This window comes from Anopheles bellator, chromosome 1, assembly GCF_943735745.2.
Source record: "Anopheles bellator chromosome 1, idAnoBellAS_SP24_06.2, whole genome shotgun sequence".
Lineage (NCBI taxonomy): Eukaryota > Metazoa > Arthropoda > Insecta > Diptera > Culicidae > Anopheles > Anopheles bellator.
The window spans coordinates 29884851-29912778 of NC_071285.1; the positions used below are offsets into that span (position 1 = coordinate 29884851).

General features: G+C 43.9%; 1 protein-coding gene across 1 annotated transcript; it reads right to left on the reverse strand.

Annotated features, from left to right (window-relative positions):
• Positions 1-27661, reverse strand: LOC131215402 (uncharacterized). Its single transcript, XM_058209791.1, has 9 exons — positions 26672-27661; positions 18873-19067; positions 4937-5084; positions 4023-4161; positions 2691-2797; positions 2147-2297; positions 1693-1805; positions 628-818; positions 1-450 (listed from the first exon to the last, which is right to left on the reverse strand). The coding sequence occupies exons 1-9, from the start codon at positions 27659-27661 to the stop codon at positions 1-3; spliced, it is 2484 nt and encodes an 827-aa protein (XP_058065774.1).
• Positions 27662-27928: the final 267 nt, after the last annotated feature.

Here is a 27928-nt window from a genome sequence, read left to right on the forward strand (position 1 = left end):
TCAAGTATCGTTGTATTTACAGCTGCTCGATTGATTCACAATCATCGTCCGCGGTGATGCGTTGGTGGGCTCCTGGTCAGCACAGTTGCCGTCCGCCTTGCCGAGTACCACTTGTCCGGTCTGACCGAGATGTTGATGCTGCAGGAACGACTGGCGCTGTTGCTGACTTCCGTTGGTGGTTCCACGGTAGCTGTTGGTAGCACCTTTGCTACCTCTATTTGAATGGTTGATGCTACTGTTTCCGTATCCGGCCGCCCTGCTCGTTGGGACCGCGGACGAATTTGTCCTCGGTGTGAACTGGAGCGTTTCGCTGTCCAGATTTTTCGCCACCGCCACTCGCTCTTCCATCGAAATCGGGGAAATTTGAGTTTGTAGGCTGCCCGGATGATTGATGCTGTTCCGGCCGTGGAGATGGCGGCTTCCGTTGAACGACGTTTGCTGCGTGTGCTGCTGCACGGTGGAAAGGCAAGCAATAAGATGGAAGAAAAACGTTAGCCAAAGGAGCGGCAATTCGAGTGTCGGCGAAGCGACAACGAACACGTGACAGGTGACACGTGTCCTGGCAAAGTGCGCGCGCGACACAAGCAGACACAAAAAGCAACTATTGATGGAGAATGTTAATATAACCTTAAACCGCGCATCTCTTACACTGGCCAAATGGTAGTTGCTTCGGGTGCTTGGGCTCACGTTTAACCGGGTGGCGGTATGGCAGAGGGACCGGTCGTCATAGCCACCGACGCGGCCCCCTCCGTACGCGTGGGAGTTTTTCAGGCAGCGGCATTTCTCCAGCACATTTTTGAATTCTCGACGAAATTTTCCTGCAACCGGGAAACGGAAATTTTTTATGCGTTGTCTAAAATGTGTCAACCGGAAAATAACATAATGAAGATACATTTTACAGAAAGATGAATTAGGTAACTTTTTGGAATTTTCACGATTGAATGTTATCCCTTTCAGACTAGCGGTGCCTTACTCATACGTAACGGAGGGATCGTTTGAAGCATTTGCCATGTTACCGTTTCCGTAAGCTGTAGATGGCGTCACATTGATTATCTTTTCGGAGATGGTCGGAAGTCGGATAAGTGGTACCAAACAAGCTTACACATTCTCTGGAACCTATTTTTTCCTGCACTATGAATTATAGCCTGTTTGCACTCTTTAACTCAAGTGATTCCCATTAATATTAAGTTTTATATATAACAAAGCGCGCGGTTGCTTTGAATTTGATAGAACTGTCACGATTTTAACGATTTTGTAGTGATTATTAGATCGATCATATGAACCGGTCGCCATCTTACATCTTGGTTTACATCGGTTCAATTAAATTTAAAACGATCAATACAAGGTTTGCCTGCCTGCTGTAAAAGTGAGGGCCCGCGGGAAGAAAACAATTTCGATTACAAGTCAATACTGCGCTACGTAGTTTAAGGGCTCAAGTTTGTTGTCCGATTCGGAGAATCCTGTAGCATGGTTTACGGCTGTTTTGCTTGAGAAGTTAAGGGGGAAAAGGCTTTGCTCGCTCGCTGTAACTGCTTTCTAACAACTTTCCAATGGAAATGTGTTCGAACACAATTTGTCATTAACATACAAAGATTGCGAGAGAGAAGGTTTATCTAATGCTGACGACTTGCAAAATAAAGATGAAGCGACTCTTCCAATCGCTCTAAATAATATAAGCATAGTCAGGCTTACCGCTCATAAAATTGTAGATCACAGGGTTCACAGCACTGTTTGCGTAACATAGCCAGTGGGAAAAGAGTGACAACACTGCCACAATATCGCTTTGACCAATGTCAACGGTGTACCTGAAAGTGAAACGGAAACAAGCCTTTTAGTGTGCAGTACAAAATAAACTGGGACCTCTTGAACGCTACTCGAGCAAAATCCGAATCGTTTTCTACCGATTGAAGTGTTGACGTCGCCAGCCGTCCACTAATTAGCTAGTGTAGGCTTTCTCTAACGTCACTGTTCGCCGGCCCAACATAACTGCTTGAGAATAGAGCGGCTCGGTTGCTATGTTTGCTATGGTTGTGAACTAGTGAATACGATACGAAGCTACTAAAATGCTATCAAAACATTTGAACAAGCTTTGCCATTGAAGATTATGCAACTGTTTGGATTTGCCCGACCATCCCACGGTACTTGCCTTGCCACATTGAGCATGTGCACCGGGAAGTAGCAGCCGGCGAACATGATCACCACAGCCACCAACATTTTGGCCGCTTTCCGGCGTGCCCGCAGCTGGCCCATAGTGCTCGTGTTCCCGACGCAGTTCAGTGTGGTCCTGGTGCTGTGCACTGTTGTCGATGTACAGCGGCGATGATTCGTTTGTCCAGCGTTTTGGGTAAGCATATTTTAAAAAAAGGGAAGAGAAAAACATATAATTTCGGCAAAAAGCCCACCTAAAACGCACTCATGCAGAGCGTGGGCCAACAAAGCACGAGATTAAGGCCGATTGTGTTGATGGGCGGGAAAAGTGTTGCTGATGGCTTCGTGGTACCGGATTGGAAGCGCCAAGCTTCCGGACTTCCAGCAGCGATTTTTTTATCGCGTGGTGACACTTTAGGGAAAACGGTTCCCTTGGTGCGTGCAACGAAGCCAGTGCGGAGCGAAACGATGTGCTAAACGATCTTAGCGTAAATGAGAGAAATAGGCCTGCATGAGCGAAATTCGCTGGGTGTTCTACTTACTTCCACACGGCTGATTGCGTGATTCCCGATGGCCGGGGATTGTATCCGAGCGCCACAGGACGCGCACTATTTGGAAGTAGGCGACAGTCATGAACAGAAGGGGCAAACTGAAACGGATAAGATGGGCCATGTGAGATTTGGTGAAAGGAGACGAGATTATTTGAGAGAAACAGGCACGGACCGTCTGACCGCCTCTAGCACTATGTTCTAGATTTAACTTTAATCCTTTAAGAAGCTTCCACGGCGTAATTTTCTTGATGATATTTTAATTTTAATTGTATTTTCATACCATTTTCTGTCCACTCGTTTCCTATTTCTAAACTTGTCAAATGGAAGATGTTTTCCTTGTTTTTAAACAAATCATCGAGTTGCGAATCCAGCTACTGATTAACGGCCCTCTACAAGGTGTGCCAATAAATCAGTGCGAAAACAGGCAGAAGTTGTTGGGACTTGTTTGGTAATTTCAATACGAGAACAAATCAATTTAAACAGACAGTTTGAGACACAGTTCGGCGAGAAATTGTTCGAGCTAACGGAAAGGCTATTAATCAGTTGGGGTTGTGAACTCCAGCCGACCCCCGGCAGAATTTGCACGAACATTTCAGGATTAATTTGCCTGCATGGAAACACTTTTGAGTTGAACAACGGAAACGACCAAAAAGGTACAATCGCTCAAATGCCGTTATGCGACAGAAAATTACAAATGTTGCTGTTCATTTCTAGAGATTACAATCAGGATCGGTCCATCGGTCCGAAACTGACAGGAAGAATGGAGGATTATGGCAATTGTTTCGAAGCGCACGAGTCACAATAGGTTGTTGTTGCATGCTCTGTGGTACAAGAGGGGCGACATCGAACGAGTAGAGAACCTCGATGTATCAAGAGCCTCGATGGGTCCAATTGAGATCAGGATTAGAGCAAGATGTGGTGTTTTTCATCGAAGATTCGTTGCCTTTTTAGTGCAAACAACCAACAGAACAACAATTCAGAATTTTGAACTTAAAGTGCCTGACAGTTAATCTTCTGTAATGGCAGGATAAAGGAGACAAATATTCCCATATTTTGTTACCGAAAACATTTTGATTCTTTTGCGCATTGATCATTGTTGTGACTAAACTTTACGAATACGTGAGCATGAATCCTTGTTGCCGCTTAACATTAGGCCTAATTAAAATGCTCAAAATCCTCAAAAACCAGAGGACCTTGCAGTGCGAAAGACGAAATGCACATGTTCGCGCAAAGCCGCAGAGACTTTAGCAACAAACTTTCTGCACAAAATAAGTGGACGATCTTAAATGGCCTAACCTAATCGTCGCCCTGATCTGGACTTACGTATACAGAAGCACGAACTTGACGATGTAGAAAGTCTTTTCGGTTTCGTTGTCCCATGTGGCAACACATTGCGTGAAGAGTTTGATGTCGAAGCGTAACTTCTTCCGGCGCGTCGTCAGCACGAGAAACTCGGGCAAGTCTGCAAAGGCAAGGAAAGAAACACATTATATGGGTGGCAAGTTAGAACTCTTTCTACTGCCCTGCCCTGATGAGATTCACACACTTCACGGCCATACTAATGAAATGTATTTGACAGTTCTTCGCATCAATCCCCCTTAGGGACAACAGGCTGTTTACCGGAAGGGACTGTGGTTGGCGTCCGGCCACATACTACCACGTACTAAGCCGTGTGCCACGTGATAGGCATGGAATGATTAAAAAAAGGGTCTGATCACTCTTTCAGTCTATCTGTGAAAAGCCTTAAAATCCTGTAAGAGTGTCGATGATGATGTTTCGACCATTTAATTTACAAAAATGAATCAATCAATGTATCTACTATAGGCAACATGTTTGATGATGTATTGTTGAAAGTGCATCGAATATTTTCAAGAAACACAATTTATCGAAGCCTAAACTGTCGAAACATCTACCACCTAACTACAGTTTTCCACTAGCAGTGTGAAATTGAAATGGAGCCATAACAGCAATTGTGTTACATTATTTTGTTTAAAATAGGAAATTTAACATATGTTTCTTTTGCACCCGTATCTGCGGCGCATGATACGAACCGCAGTAAATGGCCTCATAATTCCCAGCTAATAAACACGCGATTAGCCCTACGTCAAACGCCGCAGTGCCACACGAGGATACTGCATGGCAACAAATGCCCCACGTTATCGGGGTCGAATTGTTACGACTGTTCAGTTCTATTGGATTGCGAGAGTCTGCGTCCGTTGGCGGAACTGGAAACTTACCCGACAGGAAGCCAATCAGCCAAATAAGAGCAATCGAGCGCCAGGCACGTTCCGGTCTGGGTTTGTAGCGCAGGGGAAAGCATATCGCGTACCATCGATCGATCGAGATGAACGTCAGCGTTAAAACCGAAACTGTCACCGACACGGTCTGAAACGAAGGAAAAGGTACTCCAGAGACATCAAAAGGGGGGGACGAGACAGCGCTCACAACGGAAAGCTCTGCATTGGAGTGTGACGTACGGGGGTCTTATGGATTAGGGTGCCATTAATAGAGGAGTTTATGTTTGATTTTGTTGACAGCATAGATATGCCCCGGATTCGTATCGCTCCGGAGAAAACTTCTACGCTACACGCAGCTGTAAGCGGGCAGCCGCTGTAATTGGAAGATATAACCCGGTTGGGTTTACTAGGATAGTCCGATGTCATAACTTGTTACTGGCGGACCGATTTGATTGTCGTTTAAAAAAAGATCAGCGTAATCCAGCGAAACCAGTTTAAATATTTTTTACATAATAAACTGGCCATCTTCACGATTGTTTTTATTTTAGTAGTGCATTGAAAATTGCATGCCTGCCTTAGTTACTTCATTTTGACCGTACTTCTGGCGAGGTTTTCTATTAGCTTGTGCGCACGAACGAATCATTTATCGATTGAAGGCTCAATCAAGGATGGAGCAATTAGTATGTCTTCCGAAACATGAAACGTTAACAAGTAGAAGACACAGGCTACGGCTGTAAAATCTGTCGGATATTAGTACCGGTTTGTAACATCGGTGAATTCGTCTCATTTTAAGAGGATCCGCCGCGTTTTAAGGTTTCTCGTAAAATCCTAGGACATGAAATTAATGATAGTTTGCTTAATGACGCAACGGAAATGAGTAGGGCCCACCGTCCGTTGGGCAGGTCATTGTTCACTTGATCATCGTCAAAGGGACCTCAGGCACGTTTATTGACATGAAAAACTCAAGGTATTTTAAGGTATCCTGGTACGCACCATGGTCTGTGTAATGGTCCCGACATCCGATTTTGGTCCATCGTCCATTTTTCGCCGCTCCCCGATTGCCCTGGCACTCGTTTGGGAATGTTTGTCGGAAAAAGCTTTAATCAATGGGCAAACAGCGGGAAAGTTTCGAAAGTAAACAGGGATCAAAATTGATTTTCTGTTTCTGCCTCCAGCCTGCGATGTGTTATGTTTCATTAAAAGAGGATTTGAATACTAATCGCTTGCTCCATCCAGCTCCAGGTAGGATAACTAGAATTTTTATTATTTTGAAGACTGGTAAAACTAACCAAGCGATATTTTCTGATTCCTAAAACTCGAGTACAATTACTCCTTAATCATCCATCATTTACTGGAAATTAAATTAAAAACAGTTTAAACTGTTTTGAATTCGTTAGTTTTGTTATTTGTATAGTAATTTCAACAGAGGGTAAAAATGATATCTTTAATATGAAGAACTGCCCCCCATGTTGATTCCTAATTTCTTTAACAGATGCTACAGCTTTAGTACGCTGCACGCTGTATTTTGATTATTGCACCTATTTGGTGAAACATAGGCGGAAACAGTACTCCAATACCCCTTGAATACACACTGATTACGTGACTTGCACGATAATCGTGCAAGGAAAAATCTTTTTTCGTTTCGCTTAAGTCCGATGCATAAAGTCCCATAAGCAAGATGGCTAGAATGTAATTACAAATGTACATAAATTACAACAAATGGTCGGTGGCAAATGTCAGCATGGGAGATTTATATAAGCATGGCAGCTGTAGTCCACGAACGGTTTTTGGTACTAGAATTGCAATATTTGTAGCAAATTCCTTCCGTTACTTCTCGCATTAACATAATGCCAAAGTTCTTGTTTGTCCAATAAATCAGCCAGTGAGTTCGTTTGCTCACGTGAGCACTTTCAAACAAGAGCCGATCAATTGGTTGTTTTACAAACAAATAAGTAAAACTAATGTAGCACTTATCTCTTTATAATAAAAGTGGCCAAGCTTGGAGGAATACAGTAATTTGAAAACAAAATCCAAGAACTGAGAGCCGTTTTTCTTCAAGCAAGAGATTTTAGTCTGCCTGATCATGCGACTTCAATCTAACTATTTTATAATCTACTGGATAGCTTTTGTGCCTATAAAATCCGAAACATTCCGTTACCTGGAGCAGTAATTATTGAGCACCGACTAATGTTTGATCTGTTTTACCATTCTGTTTCCGTTTTTCGACCGTTTGACTTGATCAACTTAATCAAAAGAAATATTTTACACTAATCAACCGAATGCGACGTACAACGAATCACGTAAAATCAATTACAACTCACGCGGAAACGTTTCGTCAGATGATGAATGGAGAGCTTGTTAAATTTGCAATTGGCCATCCTTATTCTTGAAAAAAAAAATCACATAAAAAATGGAAAATCAGCTTCCTAAATGTTAGATCAATGTACCACCTGAATCTGTTTCTTTTTCTCCATTCCATTGGTCCTCTTTTATGGAAACATCAAACAAACTGTGCGGCGTTTGACCTTGTGGTATCCGTTGTACCGTTCGACCTCGAAGGAAGTGTTTGCCTTTTTGGCACCATTAGTTTTCGGTCCAGAAAGTAGCTTACATCAAAATGTCCGATTTCATCCGCTTCAGTAGGGTGTCGTTTTATACGTTTCTATTTTTTATCTCGCCGGTTGACCGCTGGCTCCTTACTTTTCACCCAACTCTCGCCCCAGGAATCGGGAAAACCTGTTACGAGTTTTTGCGTGGGACGAACCGTGGTGCGATTGCGAGATTATCGAACAAAAAACTCGCTGCGTTTCTGTTAGTTACCGCACGGTTTGGGAATTACATTCAAACAGAAAAAGTCACCTAATTGAGTTGGCTGTATGACGCAAAACATGTAGGAGGGCGTAGGAATTTTAACGTGCTGGACAAGCCTCGGTTTGGAACGGGAAAGCCATTGGAAATTGACATATTTTTTCTAAGATCACCAAGTTTCATGAGAGGTAAAAGCAAAATCAATCAAACAATAATTGACTAAGGACTAATATCAAATTAGAAAAAAAGCCTAAAATTGTTAAGGAAACGTCATATTTTGCCCATACGTTTGATTGATGGATTAATTACGTTATTTAAAAAATAATAAATATAGTGAATAAACATAATATAATATAATAAATAAAACAAATAATAATAATAAAAAACGCAAGCCAATCGAAAAAGTAACTTCACCAAAAAATGTTATCCTGGATCAAGTTGAGTACACACCAGAGGGACCAGTTAGTAGACAGTAGTTGTAACACCAGCTACTCTACTGATGCCTCCAATTGCCACTAAAGCGGTTCGGGTAGCGCGACGAGCGTAACAGAGTGTAACGAGAGTAAAGAGTAGCAGACATCACTTTATAAAGTTTATAACATTGATCATCCTCTTTCATGTATCGCTTGTACCATGCGGTTCCGAAGTTGCTACACAGACGCTGTTGAAGCGCTCCTTCAGCACAAAAAAGCAGACCTCCAAAGGATCATCGCGGTCAGCCAAGAAGTGATGGCGTGATGGCTGTAATTTGTTTATCGCTACAAGAACTTTGCATCCTGCAGCTCTTGTGGGGTGGCGAACGAGTCGCAAGAGATGCAAATGCTATAAGAAAAAAAAAGTGGCACAAGACTCTGTCAGAATCTTCTCGTTTTTTTACTCGAATTGCCACTTTTACGAGAGTACTTACATCTGCCGAGCGGGTGCAGATAGCTTATGGGTGGTAAATAAAGTTACTAGCAGAGCGTCAGTATTGCTTATGGTGTCTACAAACAACACCATTTTATTTTTCCACTCTTGCCTAAGTTGCTGCAGCACCGAATATCGTTGCACACTGTAATCAGAATCTCTAGTGTGGAGTTTCCCTGAAGTTTTTACATAAGTTCTATAACTTTATATTATTCAGAAAACTTGCAACCATTTAACAAAAATGCAGCAAGAGAGGTTAAAGATTATTCCGCGCTGCAAACAAGCAAATCATAACGTAAACACATACACGGTTGAAGAGTTTATTAAATCAGGTTAAATACTGTTTCACTTCACTTGCACTTCATTCTCATGAGCTTTAGTTTACAATTTCATAATTTTGTTAGTAAATGTAAAAATAATAAACGATCGCCCCAGATACGCATTTCGTCACGACAGACTGCGAACTGATTCTGGTTTGTTTACTTAAGTTTTAAATAAGCATAAGTCGTTTCGCACGATCCAATTGTTGTTAACTTAAAATCCTCTCGTTTCCGTTTCCGAATGAATCAACCCAACCCCTGGCTCGTGCGGTCTTAACGAAGTGGCAGACAAAAATAAACCTAATTCATTCGGAACATAACCGAAAAAGAGCACGGCTTAAAACAATTCCAATTTTCCGGTACGTTTGTACGGATTTTCCGTAAATTTTCCAGGTTCCACAACATTTCTTGCTGGTCGACGTTCTTACAAGGTGCTTGGGTTATGTATATTTGCCCGCACTGAGTGCAACTCGAAGTCTAAGTTTTTATACAATTTATTTATCAAACTACTTGTAGGTTAATATCTAGATATCGTCCAGGAAGCATTAGCTTTAGTTTATAAACTTTACGACTAAGTATTCATACTTTTATCGTTGCTATACATTTTTATAATAACAGTTCGCCTTCATCTTTTCAAACAACATATCGGTCGATGGCTCTCTCCAATTGAATAACCCATAATCTGTTTAAAAGCTAGTGCTGACCAGCTTCACAGATAAGAGATTACGATGTTGATCCTGCTAGGGCTTAGCACTGCACAACGTGGGGAATTTAAATTCTCGATTCTATCTATTTGATTTTGTCTGATGAAAGTCCAAAAAGGGCAAGATCTAAGTGACTGCGTATGCCCTGCCCTTGTTACTCAGCAGTCTAGGAAGTCCAACGCTATCAGTTGCTATTTATAGAGAGAAACGCAAAATTTCCCATAACATTAGCCCGGTCTAATGAAGAAGTAAACATTTTTTTTTTCAAAATCTGGGAAATGTGCCAGCAAAGGAAAGGGACAGCGAATCGCGCCCAACTCACGTCTCCGGGATAAACGGGGGCTAATTTTCTCCCTGGTCTAGACTGGACCGGACTAACCCGGGCCGGCCAACTGCAACCGCCCGCACGCACGCACGATCGGCAGCCAAACGGTCCGGATATCATGCATGCGAGCCGGGTTTTCCCAACAGAGACGTCAGGCGTGAAAGTGGTTAAATGTTCGCTCATGCACACCACCTGAGCGGAGCGAGCCAGGAATGGGATTCCGATGGCTGCCGCCGCCACCGGTGAGGAGCTACTACAAGTGTCTTCTTCTTTTTGCCCGAGAGTCCAACCTATCCCCTGGGTAATATTCATCAGCTCGCGACCCGAGACCACGGCCGCCCAGTCCAAGATGCGAACGAATCAGGTGCGTGGTTTTGCCGGGGCGACCGGCTGGCCGAGAGCTCCGATGTTTACTGATTGCTTTCCCTCAACGTCGTTTTTTTTAACAAATCTTTCATCAACCACCCAATGGCGGGAGGGAAAAAAAACACTCACGGAAATCCCTTTTTTCACACCACCACCGGGGCCAGATCATAGGGAGGCGTTGGACCTAGATGAAATCTGCGAAAGGTAAACAAACACAGGAAAATGGTGATGGCTTACGGGTGAGCTTGGGGTGGAAAATATTGGCCCAGGGTTTTGCACATCACATTATCGGGCCAAGCTTTTCGAGTTTCGACCCGGGGCCGGGTCGGAGTTTTTCCGATCGTTTCGAGCGGAACTAAATATCACTTTTCTCCGTGAGCAACAGCCCGTGAGGTGAACTCCGGTCGTGACTCAGGCGCAAGGATTTTCGCGATGTTGAGCGTTGGGAAAGTTTTAACCGGTTGTAGTTTCATTTTTCTCAGCTTTGCGACCGCGATACGAACCGTCACCTCTTCTTGGGGGTCGAATATTGTCTAGGTCGGATCATCGGATCACGGCCCGACGCTAGCACCTCGTAGGAAAAATGATAAAATATTGAGAAAAGCTCTGAACTAGAAAACTGCGCCCTCTGCCTCGGTGCGCTTGGCCGAGACGAGGTAATGCTTCATTTACTGTATCGTAATATTTATGAGCTTGGGGAGTTCTTACCCAACACGAATCTCGGTTGCCTCAACGAAATGCGATTATAAATTCGTCCATACAAAAACTCAAATGCTACGGGTTGAGGTTTACCGGATAAAGATTCAACGGCCACGTTGTACCATGCCGAGCTTGATTGCGTCTCGTGACCCCGAAAAACACTGAGGATGATGGATAGTATGTCGGTGCTACTTTTGGGCCGATGGAAAATGTGTCGAGCGAGTTTTGAAAAATGTAGCACCTTTGTTTCGAAACTGTAGACGGTATTTGGTTGTTTCAATAAAAATTAAAATCTCTCGCTACGGTATTTCCAATCCTTTCACGAACGCGTTACACTCAAGCCAAGTTAAAGCTTTTTCAAATCCATCTATAAACTCACTCATATGCTGGCGTAGCACAGCTATAATCCTAGGACCTTACGTTGCGGAAGGTTTTCGATTTTCGTTTTCAAAGTTGCAGCGCAAGTAGCCCCATAAACCCAATGGAGTTTACAGGCAATAAATGTAAAGTCTTAACTAATAAAATCCAGAATTATACATAAACAATGCATCTTCGCGAATCAATCATCCTCGATTGGGTAAGTCAATGTCGTGTTCAACGAAGACTACCTTGCCCTGCCGCGGCTATCATGTTGGATAATCAATTTTCCTTCCTCGATTCATCTCATCGAAGAGTTTTCTTTATTAGTTTTCTAATATCTTACAAAACTATAAACTGTAAACAAAAATTAGCAAGTATCATTCAAACATTTTTCCCGATTTGACCCGTGCGATACGAAAACAATTTTTTGATCAAAATCAATGGTTCAATCAATCAAAGTGAACGAATAACGGAAAAGGAAAACATAATCTTCAAATCCTGTTTACAATCTGTCATTACCTGAGTGAATGCCTCAGCTATTCGCTAATCAACTAAAGAATGAATAAAAATTGAATGAAATTTCGTAATCTTGTTTTCTGTACGGGCTGTCAAAACAAACAAATGCGCGATATTCGATTTTCCATAAAAACAGACAGAAAAATCAAATTTAACAGTAAATAAAACATGCAAATATAGTCCCAATCAACTGCATCGGTTGGCAATTTGCACTGCCACGTGTTTGCATCGTTGTTGTCCAAAAACACCATTTGTTTTATCATTTCCACCATCTTTTGTTGTAACGGTAGTGTATTCTCATGTTTTATTTATTCGTTTCCGTATCACAAATACATCCGACAGTGTATCTGGGCGGTACATTCATTTTTGATGTTCCGACCGAACTTGAAATAATATGGTTTCCGTCCGTTCCGTCCGATACTCTTTTCGGTGTGCTATTATGGGAGCATAGTAGTTGCTTTCGAATGAACTCCAAAACATATTTTAAACTTCTCGAACATTCACCAGAAACTGATATTTCAAGAGCTAGAGTCGTGCGTGTCGCACAAACATCTGCTAAAATAAACCAATATTATAATGTTGCCAAAAGCATTACACTTACGATAAAGTACTATTAAACGATAAAACCGAGGCGACCAGTGACACAGCAATAACAATAATCGTTTGAAGTGTTCTGTCTTATCCTCGGAGGGCGCCATCCGCAGGCGACAAGTGATAGAATGGATCAGTTTATGCGAATAAAAAGATGAGAATATTGGAGGATAAAGAATTCCACGAAGCAAATCCAGCAACCCGTTAAAGCATGCAAAGTTTATGAGTCTACGGTCATCCTGACCTTCTGCCCGGCTGACGCAGGGCTCATTTCACAGACGATTCTTGAACCACTCTGGCGATACGGTTAACCTTGATGGCGCAGCTCCATGGCTCGTGCATTGCTCCAGTTACGAGACAGACTGCAGCTGAAGTCTTGCTAAGCTGCGAAGCAGATCGAAGATGGCCGAAATGCTGTACCTCGGGGATCTAAATAACGAATAGCAGACGGAGAGTAAAACGGGCAGAAAGGACTATGTTCGTGCTATGCTGGGAGCCAAAAAGAAAATCTTAGTATACACCCGGCTAGAAGTTCTGCGCTCACTGGATTGTGAATCACAAATCCGCCGGTCCCGTAGCAGGATTTGAATCAATGCTTTAAGAATTCATGAGACGGCTTTGACGATTCCATATGGTCCCCATTTTGCATGTGTGCTTAACACCGTGGAAAGGAAAAAGCAACACCCGAGAGAAGTCTACGGTTGCCCCGCAGTTCGTCGGCCAATCCGTGTTTGCGTGCTCCGTTTGGTATTTCATATTGGTTTTCAGTAGCCTGACAAAAATAGTCGAACAACCGGGCAAACGGAACCCGTGCCTCAAAACTAGATCTCCGAAAATCGTGCACGGTGAGAAAAGTGCTGTTGAAAAAGATGGAATGAAATGTTTGCATAACAATGTTTGCAAACTAATCACACGAGCAAACTTTACAATTGCTCTTCAGACCGATCGACCTCAAGGAAGATGAATATTAGAGGCGAAAGAAATATTATACAAAGAAAAATTTAATTGTTACATATTTTAGTATGTGTTTGGTTAAAAAAAGAAGAGAAGTATTACTTTAACCGTTTGCTTGCCTATTTTCAAACTTTGCTTTCTTTATAAGTTTAAGTCTGGCGGAATCAATCAGAATGTAATGCTAACACGAATAGACTGTTCTAATGGCCAGTATTCAAACCAAGCTACAATCGAAGGACAATCCTGCCAGATGTACGTGCGTATGTTTCCCAGTTGTTCGCACATCGTCCCGAAGTTGCTTGTGTCAGCAAGCTACGTAAGAAGCCTAGGGTGCCGGGTGCCGTTTCGGGGCATGAAAAGGAGCGCAAAGTAAAAACATCACCACACCACACCACAACAACAAACAGGCATCACGATCCGCCCGGCGAACACGGTTCTTGCCGCTTCTTCACAACGCATCCCGGCCCTTCCGTGCAATGGATTAATCAATGATCATTAATCATTTGCCTGCGTATCTAGGTGGCTAACCTCGGGCCTGGGCTCGGCGACCTCCGGCAGATTTGTACAGCATAATGTCAACGATTTTACGAGACAACAGTCGCCGGAAGCGGGAGGGCCAACCCCACAATATGCCTTGTACATCGTGAACTCTCTATCGCTCGAATGGCAACTCAGCCCCCCCGTGTAGTTAGACCACTGGCATGCTGTAACGCTTCGCAACACGACCCATGCCGGAGAGCTTATCGGAAAAATATCGCAGCATATTCGATAAATATCGATTATTCTTGGCCACAACTATGTTGGCGGATAAATCCGGCCGCGAACCTCCCAATATGTGGTTTAAATAAATTCGTTTCCCAGAGCATAGCGTCACAACAACATCGTAACATGATTATGCTGTCAGCGAAAAGAAGGCGAAGCGAATCCACAGGCACGCCGTAGAGCGAAAGAGAACGAGAGAGACAAACCGAGAGATTAAGCGAATGATCCCGAGCCTTTCACTCGAATAATTCTCGAATAAACTCCCCGGTGTAAGTTATACGTGATATGGTGTCGTGCGCTAAGCAAAAAAAAACATCCTCCGGGCGCCTCCGGTGCTCGATTAATATCCCAATAATTTATTAATAATATTAATATTTTTATGATGCGCCCCGTACCCGTAAGGGCCTGGCCACGGGCAGGGCAAGGGTAAGTAGCAATTTTCTACGGTCCCAGGCGGACCACCAACGGGTACTGGTGACGTGTGCCCGGGGAGTCAGGGAGCTGTTGGGATCCGTTGCCGCAGACCAGGGCTCGAGCGTGCAGGGCAAAGGCGTGATAATGGTTCGCATCGTTAAAGAAGCATATTTTACGGGGCGCGTAATTTAATTTACTTCTCTTCCGGCCGTTCCCGTGGCTGCGGGAGTTCGCTCCATCTGACTCGACCCATCGCATACGCGTCGCCGTCCCCGGCTGACCGCGTCGTATCCGGGGTGGTTGGAGCCAGCTGTACGGCTGATAAAGCCTGGTGACAGGTCTGGTTTGTGAGCTCTAATGGTGCAAGTGATGAGGTTACCCCCGTTTGGTCGGACCATACTCGGTTTCGATGGTAAGCAGACTCGTCTCCTCGGGTTGGTGATAGATTGGAACCGTTGACGACTCGTCTTGCTGCGAGAACACCACAACGAGAGAGAGAGAGAGAGAGGGAGAGGCAGAGGGCGAGAGAGATGACGATCAGGGCCGCACTGAGTGCATCGCAATTGGCAAGCAGTGCGCCCAGTGGGCCACGGGTGAAAGCCACGCGAGATTTAATTACTGGCATAACGCTTTAAATGCCATTAACCCACCATCAGCGGTTGGTAGTAAAAAAGGAAAAATGGCGAAATACGAAATGCGGAAGTAATCATCGGCAAGCGTTAATTTACTTTGCTGGTCACTGCCTCGCACCGGATCAACCCGGTGAGCGCAAGGACCGCCAGTGTTTACATTGCAACATCACCGAATGCGCGGCGTATGTGCGCCGCTTGTTTTGTCTGTCTAGGCCTTTAGTATTTGCACAGTATTTCCACATTCCACCGGGTTCGAACCTTTCTGTATGAAAAACGAATCTGCGGTGGAGATGATTACGACAATGATTCTACGAGTGATGAGAGAGAAACGTTTTGAAAGTGAATATTGATGGAGCTGGTGTGTTCTTGTCTTAACTTCGAAAGCTTTATCTAATGGCGAAAATAGAATCTGCAACATATAATGGTTTAAAACTTGAGATTCGGGCTGTTAAAAAGATGGATCTACCTGTCTATTTGGACCTGTTAGTTTTGCTTTTTTGGCAACATAACCTTGTTTTGACAACAGGTAAATGATTTCAAGTTGAAAAAAATTGTTTGTTATTAGGAGTATGCGTAGAAATTTATCGTTTTTTTACCAAATTGAATCGTTTATTGTTCAAAACTCTTAACAAACTAGTCAATCGAAGTAGTGTCCGTCGCTAGCCACTACTTTTTGCCATCTTTCTGGCAATTGTCGGATTCCATCGCGGAAGAATGCCTTATCTTTTAAGGCGATCCACTGATCAATCCAATTTTTACAATCTTCATACGAAGTGAAGCGTTCCTCAGCTAATGCATGTGCCATTGACCTGAAAAGATGGTAATCCGAAGGAGCCAGATCCGGGGAATACGGCGGGTGGGGTAGGACCTCCCATTTCAGCGTTTCAAGGTATGTCTTTACTGGTTGCGCGACATGCGGCCGAGCATTGTCGTGCTGCAGAATGATCGTGTTATGCCTTTGGCCATATTTGGGCATATTCAAACGTCTGGAAATTGTTGTTTGGTCCACTCCACATGCATCTGCAAGCTGTTGTTGTGTTTGGCACGGATCATCTTCCAGCAATGCTTCCAACTCTTCAGCTGCGAACGTCTTCGCTGGTCCCGGGTGCTCCTTGTCCTCAGTGCAAAAATCACCACTTTTGAAGCGCCGAAACCAATTACGACAAGTGGCTTCGCATATAACAGCATCGCCATAAGCCTCCTGAAGCAACCGGCATGCTTCGGCTGCAGTTTTCTTCAGATGGAAGTGATACAACAACACTTCCCGCAAATGACGCTTTGTTGGCTCGAATTCGCACATGGTTTCGTGTTAATAACAATCTCACAATGGAAAAATTGACAAATGTGATGATGCAGATTTGTTGACAGATGCCTAAGCTTGACATTTGACAGTTATTTGATGACATTTGTGCCTTCTATCCAACAGTAGCGCCCCCTATATGTAAACGATAAATTTCAACGCATACACCTAATAGTTAGCAACCGATCTTTGAAAGGGTTAGACCATATCAGCTTTTGTGCCTGAAAATGGCGGTTTCCGGGGATTTTTATATCACTGCCAGCTCTTGAAGAAAACTGCTTCAGAATTGCATTAAATGCTGTCGGGACTTGTTTTCAGGAATATCGCAGTGCTTTAAGTGGTTTCAAAATATGGTTAAAAAAATGGTGATTTTGTCTTAACAAGGAAAGAACGTCGGAGGACTTCAAAAAATGACTTTCTGATGGGACCAGAAAGGTGTGGTGTAACACAAGCTCCTAAAACCTGGTGAAACAGTTTATTCAGATCGCTACTGGCAACAAATGATCAATTTGAACCATGCATTGATCGAAAAACAACCAAAATGCCGTTTTACTTGTTTAAAATGGAGGCGCCAGGTGGGGCACAATGATCAATACCTGGCGTCTCCATGATATACAAAGCAAAACTGGTTCAGGATACTAGCAGATCACCTGGAAGAGAGCTACTATCCCTCCGGGCCTTATTCATCAGACTTGGCCCCTTCCGAATATGATTCATTTTCATCGATGGAACATCGTATTGGCTGGGCAGCACTTCGTATCCTACGAGGAAGTCGAAATTGGATGACTAATTAGTTTGTTTCAACACGATGTAGCAGAGAGGTAGGAGAAAAGTATAGCTAGTATAGCGTTGGCACAGACTTTGAATAAAATAGAATTTTTCATTTCAATATAATAAATATTTGATTTCTTTGATAACAGTACGAATCTCAAGCTTTCAACCGGTGAAGTGAAAAGGGCTAATCTATATTGTGAAAAGTGTACCTATCGAAATTACTACAGCCGCTGGTCTTTCTTATATCCTTCGTAGCTCAACAATCACTCGTATAGAGCGGGCTGAACGAAATATTTATCAGGTTTACCGCACAATGGTGATAGCCATCGGGTAAAGGTACGCTGCTTTTGTACGCATTTGCACGTATCCCAACGGCTGTCGTCGGTGTAACTCATTTTTCGTGTTGCTCAAATCCGTGGCAAATCGATTTTGAGCCTTTTTGTGACACCGTATTTTACTCTCAACCTCGATGCAGGGGATTTTCGCATCAACCGGCCGGTGGTGAAAGGCATAATTGGTGTTTGGGATCGAAATTGCTACATTCCCCTTTCCGACAGCGAACACGGCACCGAACCGATTGCCCGATCGACCTGCGCGACGGCGATAGTGTCACTGGAAGGTGATACCCCGTGACTTAAGTGACTTTGTCGGTAATACTGTGCCGTCGATTGGAAAACGGGCACAATGGGGCAAAAGGGAAGGGCGAAGGAAGCGTGACTGGCTATGCTGCATGCCCGAACGAATTGTTGCAGTTGTCCCGAAACGAATGCTTTTGAATGCTCTCGGCCAGTTTCCGATGCCAGGGTTATTGGTGCATTTGTGTCAAGCTCGGGTCCCGAAATTCGGCACAACACAAAGTGGCCAATCTGTTGGTGCTGGACGTGGAACAAAGGTCACCTGTTCCATTATGCACCATCGTTTATTACGGAATGTGCAATCGCAGTTTGGGATTCCGAAAGGATTTGCGATTGCCTGGCACGGTTGATGGTACACGCTGCTAACCGCTGGTGATGGTGTAGTTTTATAAAAAAAATAGAACAACACAAAATGGAATATCCTTTTGTTGTTCGAGAGTGTGAATTGGTGCGAATGGTTAAAAACAATTGGTTACAATTAGCGCACTCGGAAGGACGCACTTTGAAATCTGTTATTGGGCGTTAGTATAGCGTTAGCTTTTCAGATCACCGGACACTACTACCGGCGCCTCCATCGGCACAACGTTTCGTTTTCGTTTCGATCACCGTCCTACTCATGATCCTATCAATTTCACCGTTGAAAAGTTCTTCACTCAAATTCAATGATCTAGAATTTATTATATTAAAAAAGAAAAATGCCGGAAAATGGTCCACGTTGAACGAACTAGTTCTGTACAATTCTATTTTCTTTTCAATGTCATGTGCCGGTTTAGGGGAATAAAGTTCAAATGATGATCGACGTGGTCTGAAGAGATGTATCATCACACAGAATCTGCTGCGGAGCTGTTGATAAACTTTTGATAGACTCACCTGAAAGTATATTACCACCTTGCACATGGCTTTCCCCATGAACCACGTCTCGGTCACATCCCAGACGACGGTAGGCGGAAGGCAGAACAGTATGACGAAGAAGTCGGCCACAGCCAAATTCACGATGAAGATATTCGTCACGGTGCGCATCGTATGGTTGGTGTACACTGCTATGCACACCAATGCATTGCCGACCTGTGTGAGAAAGTCCAAAAGAAAAAGTCCGGTTATTATCGCTGCAAACAGCAAAAGTGGCCAGCTGTGGCACATTTCGAATTGCCATGTCCCGTACCGGATCTGGGAAGATTTTGGGATGTCTTCGACATCGACAAGAAATGGGATTCCCATTGAGGACGTCCAAACTCGGCACATCTCGCACGATGTTCTCGTACGATGTACCATTTGGACCGGATCCAAGTATCGGATGAGAACGGAACACAACGTCTTCTCCAGTTGTGACGGTCGACAACGGGAAATCGGTGGAATAATTGTGCGATTTATTTGTTCGACAAACACCGAGAATTGAAAGCCAACCGAAGCCTACCCTTCGCGTGCCTTTTTCTTTTGCTTTTTGTTTCTCTTCTGTGACGTTTAGCAGCGTTACCAAGGAGAAGCGTCGCCTTTGGTTGTGTATATGGGCAAAAAGTGGGCATAAATATCGGTGACGTACAATTTAATCTATTCTGCCCGTACATTCCCCATACGTTTCCTTTCATAGTGGATCGAGTAAGAATCACGAAGGAGCGCCAAAAAGTGTTTAGATTGTATGTAATAGTTTCTTCATTTGAAACTGTTTATACTCTACAAGTGAAGCAAGCAGTAAGGCATTATGTAACTACGAAAATTAAGTAACATAAAATAGTATACTACCACTAAACACTAGCGCATAGCTTTAGCGCTTAGTTTGCAATAAAGTTAAATACGAAAATAGCAAAAATTGCGAAAATAGCTAGACACTCTGAAGAAAATGTTAGAAAGAGTGTTAGGATAAAAATAACCTTCCATCATTCGGAAGGAACTATTGAAGCAACCCTCACTCAGCGGACCAAACGTTCGGACCGCACGACTGAAGCGTGTTATGTGGAATCGACGTAGGGTACGTATTTAGCATACATCTTATTATTTCTCTCCGGAAGCCCTTGTTTGGCAGTTTTGCGTCCACAGTGCCCATGATTAACGACGCATCATGATATAACAAATAGGGAGAAGAGGCTCGTCCACAGGCGTCGATCTATTTTGGAACGTCCCTAGGCCGGGTCGGGCGACTAGCAGAAAGTGATGTGACCTTAATGTGGGAAAGTTTTTTACGCCACTACTTTTCGGAGCTCCACGGAGTTGTTGACGAACTGGCCCACTGTTTGATCGGAATTGTGTGTACAAATAAATAATATGAAAGACAAACACTACGTTGATTGTGCAAGGAGGCGCACGCATGCCGCGGCCTTGAGCGTCGAAAGGGATGCGAAAAGAAGCTGAGCAAAAACCAGCCGCCATCTAATTAAAGTGGTACAATCGAGGACTTTTGTGGGCCAGTGTGTTAAGACAGTGGCCAACAGTGTTCGCTGGCAGCTGGTGTTACCAGCGCTCTGTTGTTGGTTCTGCTAACCCTGACCCCATGCTTGCCCTGGACGGTTTGCTTGTTTTGTGCGGTGGTCTTTGCACTTCCGAAAACATTCGACATTGTCGCCCCGTCCGCCCCGTTCCCCACCACGGGGTATGCAAATGAAGCGGAAAGCGAGTACATGCAACATGCGAAGTTCGTGCATAATTTATGTCGACGTCAGCGTAGCGCACTCAGTGACGATTGCGATGCCCTTTTTGACAGTTTTACTGTGAAGTGGGCTCTCTAAGTGGTACGCTGATGAGATTCATAGTTCATTTCATTGCCAGCCCAAGCGATGAAGCGGGGCTTAGGAATAAAGTTGCTTAGGTGGCACTTGGAATTAATTCACCGGCGCTACTCTACTCATGCCACGCCGAGTTTGAGTAAATCATTCGGTGCCATGTGCTTTGAATGGCTGCGGGAGCCAAGGCAAGCGTTCGCAATGAAATTATCATTTAAGCTTATTATAAATGCTTGCTCGTTCTTCCGCATCTTCTGATGTTGCTTAGCTTTCGAGTAAGCCTACCGACGGCGTGCGACCCTTCGGAGGGATACACGCATCCGGCGTTTTGCCTGAACGTGCCATAATATGTTTTATCCACCTTCATATGTCAAACCGCCGTGCTTAGTTATGCTGTAAGTATGTTGCTGGCACAAAACACGGTAAAGACTTTGGGCTTAGCTATCTTCTCAAACTGCGTACGCTTTGACATTACCATATGCTGTGCGGAACAATAGCGACTTGAAAAAGTGTAAAAATAGGGTGCGATCATACAACTACGCACTGACGGTTTTCGATACGAAATCAATGTTTTTTTTAAGTATACCAAGAAGGTTTTATTTTCAAATAGAAAAAGCTGATAAGCCCGCCATTGCATGTTTTACTGTTTTACAAACCACAACTAGAAATAAGGACGCATGACTTCAATTAGATTTGTAGTCGTGTGTCATTTGTGTTACTGTTATTGAAGTTGTACATTTATTGTAGAAAAGGTTCTGCTCGTTTCAAGAATAACTAAGCCAATAACCTAATCGCCAATGAACAGTATTTAAAATATTCTTCAGTCAAAATGATCCTCTCCACGAGAGAGGAAGGTTCGAATGCTAATGCCCTATTAAAAAGAGCACTTTTTGTATTTGTCCTCTAGGATTTCTCAAAGAATTCGACACGGCCTCGTCATCGGTCAAAATGAAATCGGATATAGCACTTTTAATATTAGTAAGAATATCGTATTGTGGTTGTTTGAACTACTAATCAAAGCATTTCTTGATCAAACTATAAAAATACTAATTAATTTAAGTGAAACATAATAACTGAAGACCATCCTTTCACTATTGGCGCCTTCACTAGAGTAGAGTAAACTTCAGGCTATTTATCATGAACATTTCAACCAAAATATATACAGAGTATAGTCTGTTTCTTCCGGTTTGTGAAATAACATAACGCTGGTGATGCTAGACTTGTCCCGGGATAACCCGGAATCCGGTCGCTCGCTGTTTGGGTGAATATGGGAAAGCAACATATCGGAACGTGGGGAAGAATTTGTTTGTGTGTTCAGGAAATCCATTTAAGCCGAGACTGCCCATGTTTATGCTTGGCTCACAAACGTCCTTACCGACGCGTTGTCCAAGACATACTACCACGTACCGTAATCCCCTGGTTTTCGGGATCAGGCAGCGACAGGCAGGGTTAGTAGGCGTAGGTCATCGGCAACCGGCTGTGTTTATATCTGGAACGAGCTCTGTCGCAGTAGCTCTCTGTCGAAGATTAAAGTAACTGGAATTTGCAGCGCGTTCACTTAGAGAATATGTACATCTACCCGCCGTCCGCGAAGAGCAAACTGTCCCTCGCTTACGTCACATCGCGGCGGCTGGGCTGCCGCTGGGTAAACAGGCGATACACTTGACCAACCACCAGGGCTTGTACCACCGGGGCCATCGTTGACGGATTGGCATCTAAATAAAGTTCTTTGGCCCTGTGGCCAATGTGTGCCGAGCAGACTCACTGCTGTTTGGGAAGTCGGTGTGGGGACGAATGATTTTTCACCACCAAACCATCGTATCGATCATGTGGTTTAATGTCAAGCGTGGTTTCTGGTGAAACCTTTTCCGCTTGGGTAACCGTAGACACGTGGAAATAGTATGGGGACGAAACCACGCAAATAACTGTTTTGGGAGCAACCTGTTTGATGTACCCCGGCGGTTCGGAGTAGATTATGCAAGAGGAGGACCATTGAGTGGTAAGGCGTTAATGCGTTAAAGCAGTGCGTGTTTATAGCAAGGAAAATATATACCTTCGTATAAATACCCATAAGTAATATAAAAATATACACAAAGAGAATGTAAAATAATGGCGTAAATGATTTACGATACAGAGAGCTGTTTACACAATGGGTGTGGTGGTTATATTCTTTAATACAAACAATTTTAAGAGTAATCGGTAATATGTTTATGAATTGTTTGCCATTATCGAAACCGTTGCAGTGCAAAATAAAATTGAATCTTCAATTCCGCGCCATAATATAGTTGGCAAAAGTAGCTAAAAATTGAGCTATTGGAACAAAGATAAAATAATACGAATAAGCCATTTTCTTTTACCTATATGAGCTTAACTTTAATGAAATTAGCGTCATAATTGTTTGCCAAAAGTTCCTTAGTTAGACAGACGGTATGTATTTAATTGTATCTCGTGCTCATTGTGTGTCCAAACTAAGGGCATCAACCAGATATGCGTAAAGAAGCATATTCGTATTCGTGTCCACGTGCCTATGTCTTCTGAAGCGCCAAACCGCCTATCTGCTAGACCTCACATTTTTACATACCGTTCAAATATTGCTCAATAACCGTCTCTTTCAGCTTAATCTGCATAAATAAAAGTTGGGGGTGCTGGAATATCAACGATCAACCTATCCTTTTTGAAACATCCGACACATCTACTGGCTGGTGGGAACTGAATTTTTGAACCAGCTCTCCTCTTAAGCTCAAAAACGGCTTACGTTGCAACATTGGTTAAAGAACGGAATCATTGTACTCTTGGTAAGTTTTCGAATTGTCATAATTTAACTATAGCGCATTTTGAGAGAAACATTATTTAAAAACCGAGTTGCGGCACAAGAATCGTAGATGCTCCCTCTAAACTAAATTCCAAATGGAATGCTGTTACTATGTAATTCATGCTAAATTCTGGTTTCGCAACAGTACAACAATCTATGAACGAAGGAGCGAAATTCAGCTACCCTGTAAATACCAACGAAGGATAAAAGAGGCCCATTACAGCTAACGCGTCGATTTCATGACTAAAAATTTGGCTCTGGCTTCAAAGTCAAAGACGGCCCAAGATTGGATGCGTTGTGCCAGCATTTGAGCTGGGACTTCAGGCTTTTCCGGCAGCTGCAGGTGTAAAGGCGCAACATCTGAGAAATACCTGCGCTGTTCCCATACGATACTGCCGGCAATCGTCTTTCCCGCGAACCGCCAGCGTTCGCGCTAATATTCCAGACATGAAGCAACCACTCGAGATTGAACCAAAAATATGTCAAGAATTCTATTACCCTTGGGAAATTGCTTTCATGGTCCTCCGAATTGGCGGGCTCCCTGCATGCTCATGATGAAGACTGATGTGTTATGCGATCCGCCGTGGCAACGTTCGCGCTGATTGATAATCGTTGCGTAAACTTACGATCCTCGCGTAGTGCGGTGAATCGGCCGGTTTTGTTACTACAATGCTAGACTCCTTGACTTTGATACTATAAATCGTGCTTTTGATATTACATTTTATCATACTGGTCATTAACGGTGTAAGTAGACATTTTTTTACTGCCTTGGTTACGGATCTACAACCTAAGTTTGGATAGATTTAAGGCAGAGCTGTAAATTTAAAAATGAACTGGGTGACACACACCCAGCAAAATCAGTTAGACTATAAATATGCAGATCTTATGTGCAGAATATAAATATGGATGTGTTTAACTAAGGACGCGTCCATCTAAAGTAGCACGATTTATATGTGAAAGTTATTGTTATACTCTTGTGTGGTGTTTGCTTTTACCAACCGGCAGGGATGGGTCAGGTCAAGATAGATTACGTGGTTTAAAGTGCACAAACACTACATTAGATAGAAAAAAGGTCTCAAAGCGACAATCTCTGGGGCCCCAACACGAACAACAATGGCGTTCGGGCCATCCGGCGTTGATTGGAAGCCACTTCCGGAAGAAATATTGCTGAACCAGATGTCATAAAATGGTCCGTGAATATAACCTTTGGCAATGGGAAGATTTGTTACCAGTGCAACGGTGTCCTGCGGGCAAAGGTTGCTTTTTTTATTCTTCCGTAAAGTCCCGCCCATCTCGGCCCATCGAAAAGAAGGACCCTGCAGCATAGAAGAAAAAAAGCAACAACGATAATGTCACAGGACTTGTTGTTAGGCGAGAAAAAATAGGCATCTGTTCCAGGGGCCAGCTTCGTGACAAGAACATCGGGGAAGAAAAAAGAAAACGTACGGACCAGAAACGATCTATCAATACATCGGAAAGCGAACGCATTTTGTACTGAAAGGTCCTCGAAAATGGTATCCGCGTAGCGGACATTGCCTTAGGGCTGGTTTCCTGTCCGTCAGAAACAGAGACTGAAAAGCTAATCTTCTCAACTCAATTCTGTGACAGAATGTGATAGCCGGAGGGATTTTTTTTCAAAACAGTAATCCAGTTTCTCCCAGTTTGAAAGAGTTACACTCATGGGAAGTAACAAGCAGCGCGAGCAAATACTTCCTAGGCCAGTAAAAATTCAATATTCTGTTATTCGTTCACAACTCGTGAAGCATTACAAAAATTGCTTCCACTTTGTAAATAATTTTACATGTTACCATATTTCAACTGCGTAAATTCAACAATTTTCAACCCTGTTTCAACAATGTAAGTAATTTATCTTCAACTGCGAGAAAAACATTTCACTTTGTGATGTGAGAGAGAGTTCGTACAGAGACTTTGTGGTAAAAGTCTCTGTACAAACTCTGTTAAAAATAAACAACTTCACAAAGTGAAATGTTTTTCTCGCAGTTGAAGATAAATCGTTCTCAGTTATCATTAATTTTACGCTCACAATGGATGAGTAAATGCCGGCCTGCAGTAGTTGAGTGGGCGATTGGCGCACTCTTCTCGCAATAAATAGCAAACCAACGATCCAGTGAGTGATTAGCGAGGGAATGAGGACTGTAAGTGATTATTCTCCGTAAAGCAACCTTAGAGTGCTTATTCGTATTCGACTAATGCTATGGTATTTTAAAAAAACTTGTGAACATTAACTACAAGGTAGTTGGAAATTTGTTTTTAACGTTAAGGAAACAAACGAAACTAGAAGCCGATGTAATCAATTGTTCAATATAATAGCTATAAAGATTGTTGTTAGCTTAGGTTTTTTTTATGAAAGACCGAAACTGATTTATGATCAACGTGCCAACGGTTCCACAGATCCAACAAAATTGACCCTATAGAAAAAAAACTATAGTAAAGCTTGATTAGACAAATGAAGTAAAAATCAAACGTAATCTATGTTCAATATTGGACTTTGTGTCGAGCTCTGCTTTTATAGTGAAAGAAGTAGAAACAGAATTTCCAAAGACGTATGTTCCTTAAAATAACACTTTTCGTCTTTTAGCTTCCTTCTATCGGTTACTAACACTTTCAAGCCTCGAAATGGGACATTGGTATGTCTTTTTCTGACCAAAATTGGCCACTAATAAATGTTGTGAGTTTTCAGCAATGTCGTCGTGGTTTTTAATCTGGAAATGAATCTGTAATCAAAACAATAAAAATTCGGTAAAGCTAAAGAAACGAAAAAAAAAAACTGTATCGCAAACTGTTTCTTGAAACATTCAACTGACCAAAAACCACTAGGAGCCGGGCCTAGTAATTTGAAAACGCTGGGGGCAAGGATCCATAGGAAAAGGGCGTGCTTTGGGCGCTTTGCCAACTAACCTCTATCCGTTTGGGCCGCTATATTGGAAAGGGGTTGCCGTAAAATAGGGTTTGGGCATCCAGAATTACCACGTTGTGTCACCACATTGTCGTTGAAAGGTTTATTAAAAGTTTTGCCCAATGCTCCTGTGCTCCAATGTCCTGTGGCGTCGAACTGCGGCCCCCTTGCCACGTTTCGGTCCAACTGAAAAAAGCACCCTTCCCGAGGGGCCCATTCGACTCACCAGCCCCATGATGAATACGACGGTGTGCGAGGCGATGAGAATCCACTCGCCGGTCGATGGATAGATGTAATCCATCAGCAGCTGTCGGTACTCGCCGTAGGTCAGGTTGCAGAAATCGGGATCGCCGACGCACGTGACGTTGTGATCGATTAAGCAGTTCTCGTTGTACTCCATCTGGTACTCGTCGTCGCACACTACGTCGTTGTGGTTGTCCAGATTTGCGACCGAATAGTAGTAGGCGGTGCGATTATCTTCCAGCGGCGACTGAAGTGTCGCTAATTCCGGCCCATCCATCGCCGGCCCTCCGAAGCCGGTCCTGTTCAGGCGGGCCGTGACCTCGGTGCCGTTACCGCTGCCGGCGCCGTGGGTCATTAGCGTCGACGGGTGCAGGTCCCGGGTCGTGGTGCAATTTCCGACCATCGATTCTGGACCCGGGCAGTGGGTAATGGGCTCCCCGTTCACCGATCCTGCGGAAGGTGCTGTATCCTGTCCCTTTTTGCTCAAATCACGACGGAACAGGAAATGTTTTTCCAGCGTGGGGGGCCGTGTGGCGTTATGGAACAGGAAACTGTCGGTCATCGTGCTCGGGACCAAACCATCTTTCGATTGTCTCACATCGGCAGTGAGCGATGGGCCAAGCGTGGCCGCGTTCATTGTGCCAATCATGCCGCCAATCGTCACTACGGCCGCCCGATGGCTGTGAGCGATACGATCAAGCGAACTTGTCACCAGCGTCACCGGGCTGTCAGCGGGTCCTGTTGCTGGCGCCGACACTGCCTGCCAATGTTTCGCTTCCGGCGGGCGCCACTCGCTACCGTCGACGGGCAGGCCGAGCCGAACCTGGCGAGAAGCGGTCCCAGGTCGCGCTCCAATCGCCCCGTGGATCAGGAACAGCGTGGCCACGAGGCTCCAGGAGGCAACGGTATTGTAAATCGCCGGTCGATAGAGCCGCCAGCTCTTGTGTCGCGGACCGTCCACACCCAAGTCCATTCTGGAGCGTGTCGTGTCGATCGCCCTGTCCAGATCCGGTCCAGATAGTTCAGCGGTGCAGCTTTGGGCGTTCGGCCGATAGTGACGCGTTGGCTCTTGTGTCAAGTGACGCGTCCCGTAGTTACGCGACTAGCACCAGGGAACACGGCGTACCATGGTGAAGTTTTATTTTCTTATCTTGGAATGACAAACGGCCGTTAATCTCAGCGTTCACCGGCGTTACGGGGCTTAGGAATGTTTCCGGGGCGTCAAACGTGTTTCTGTAGA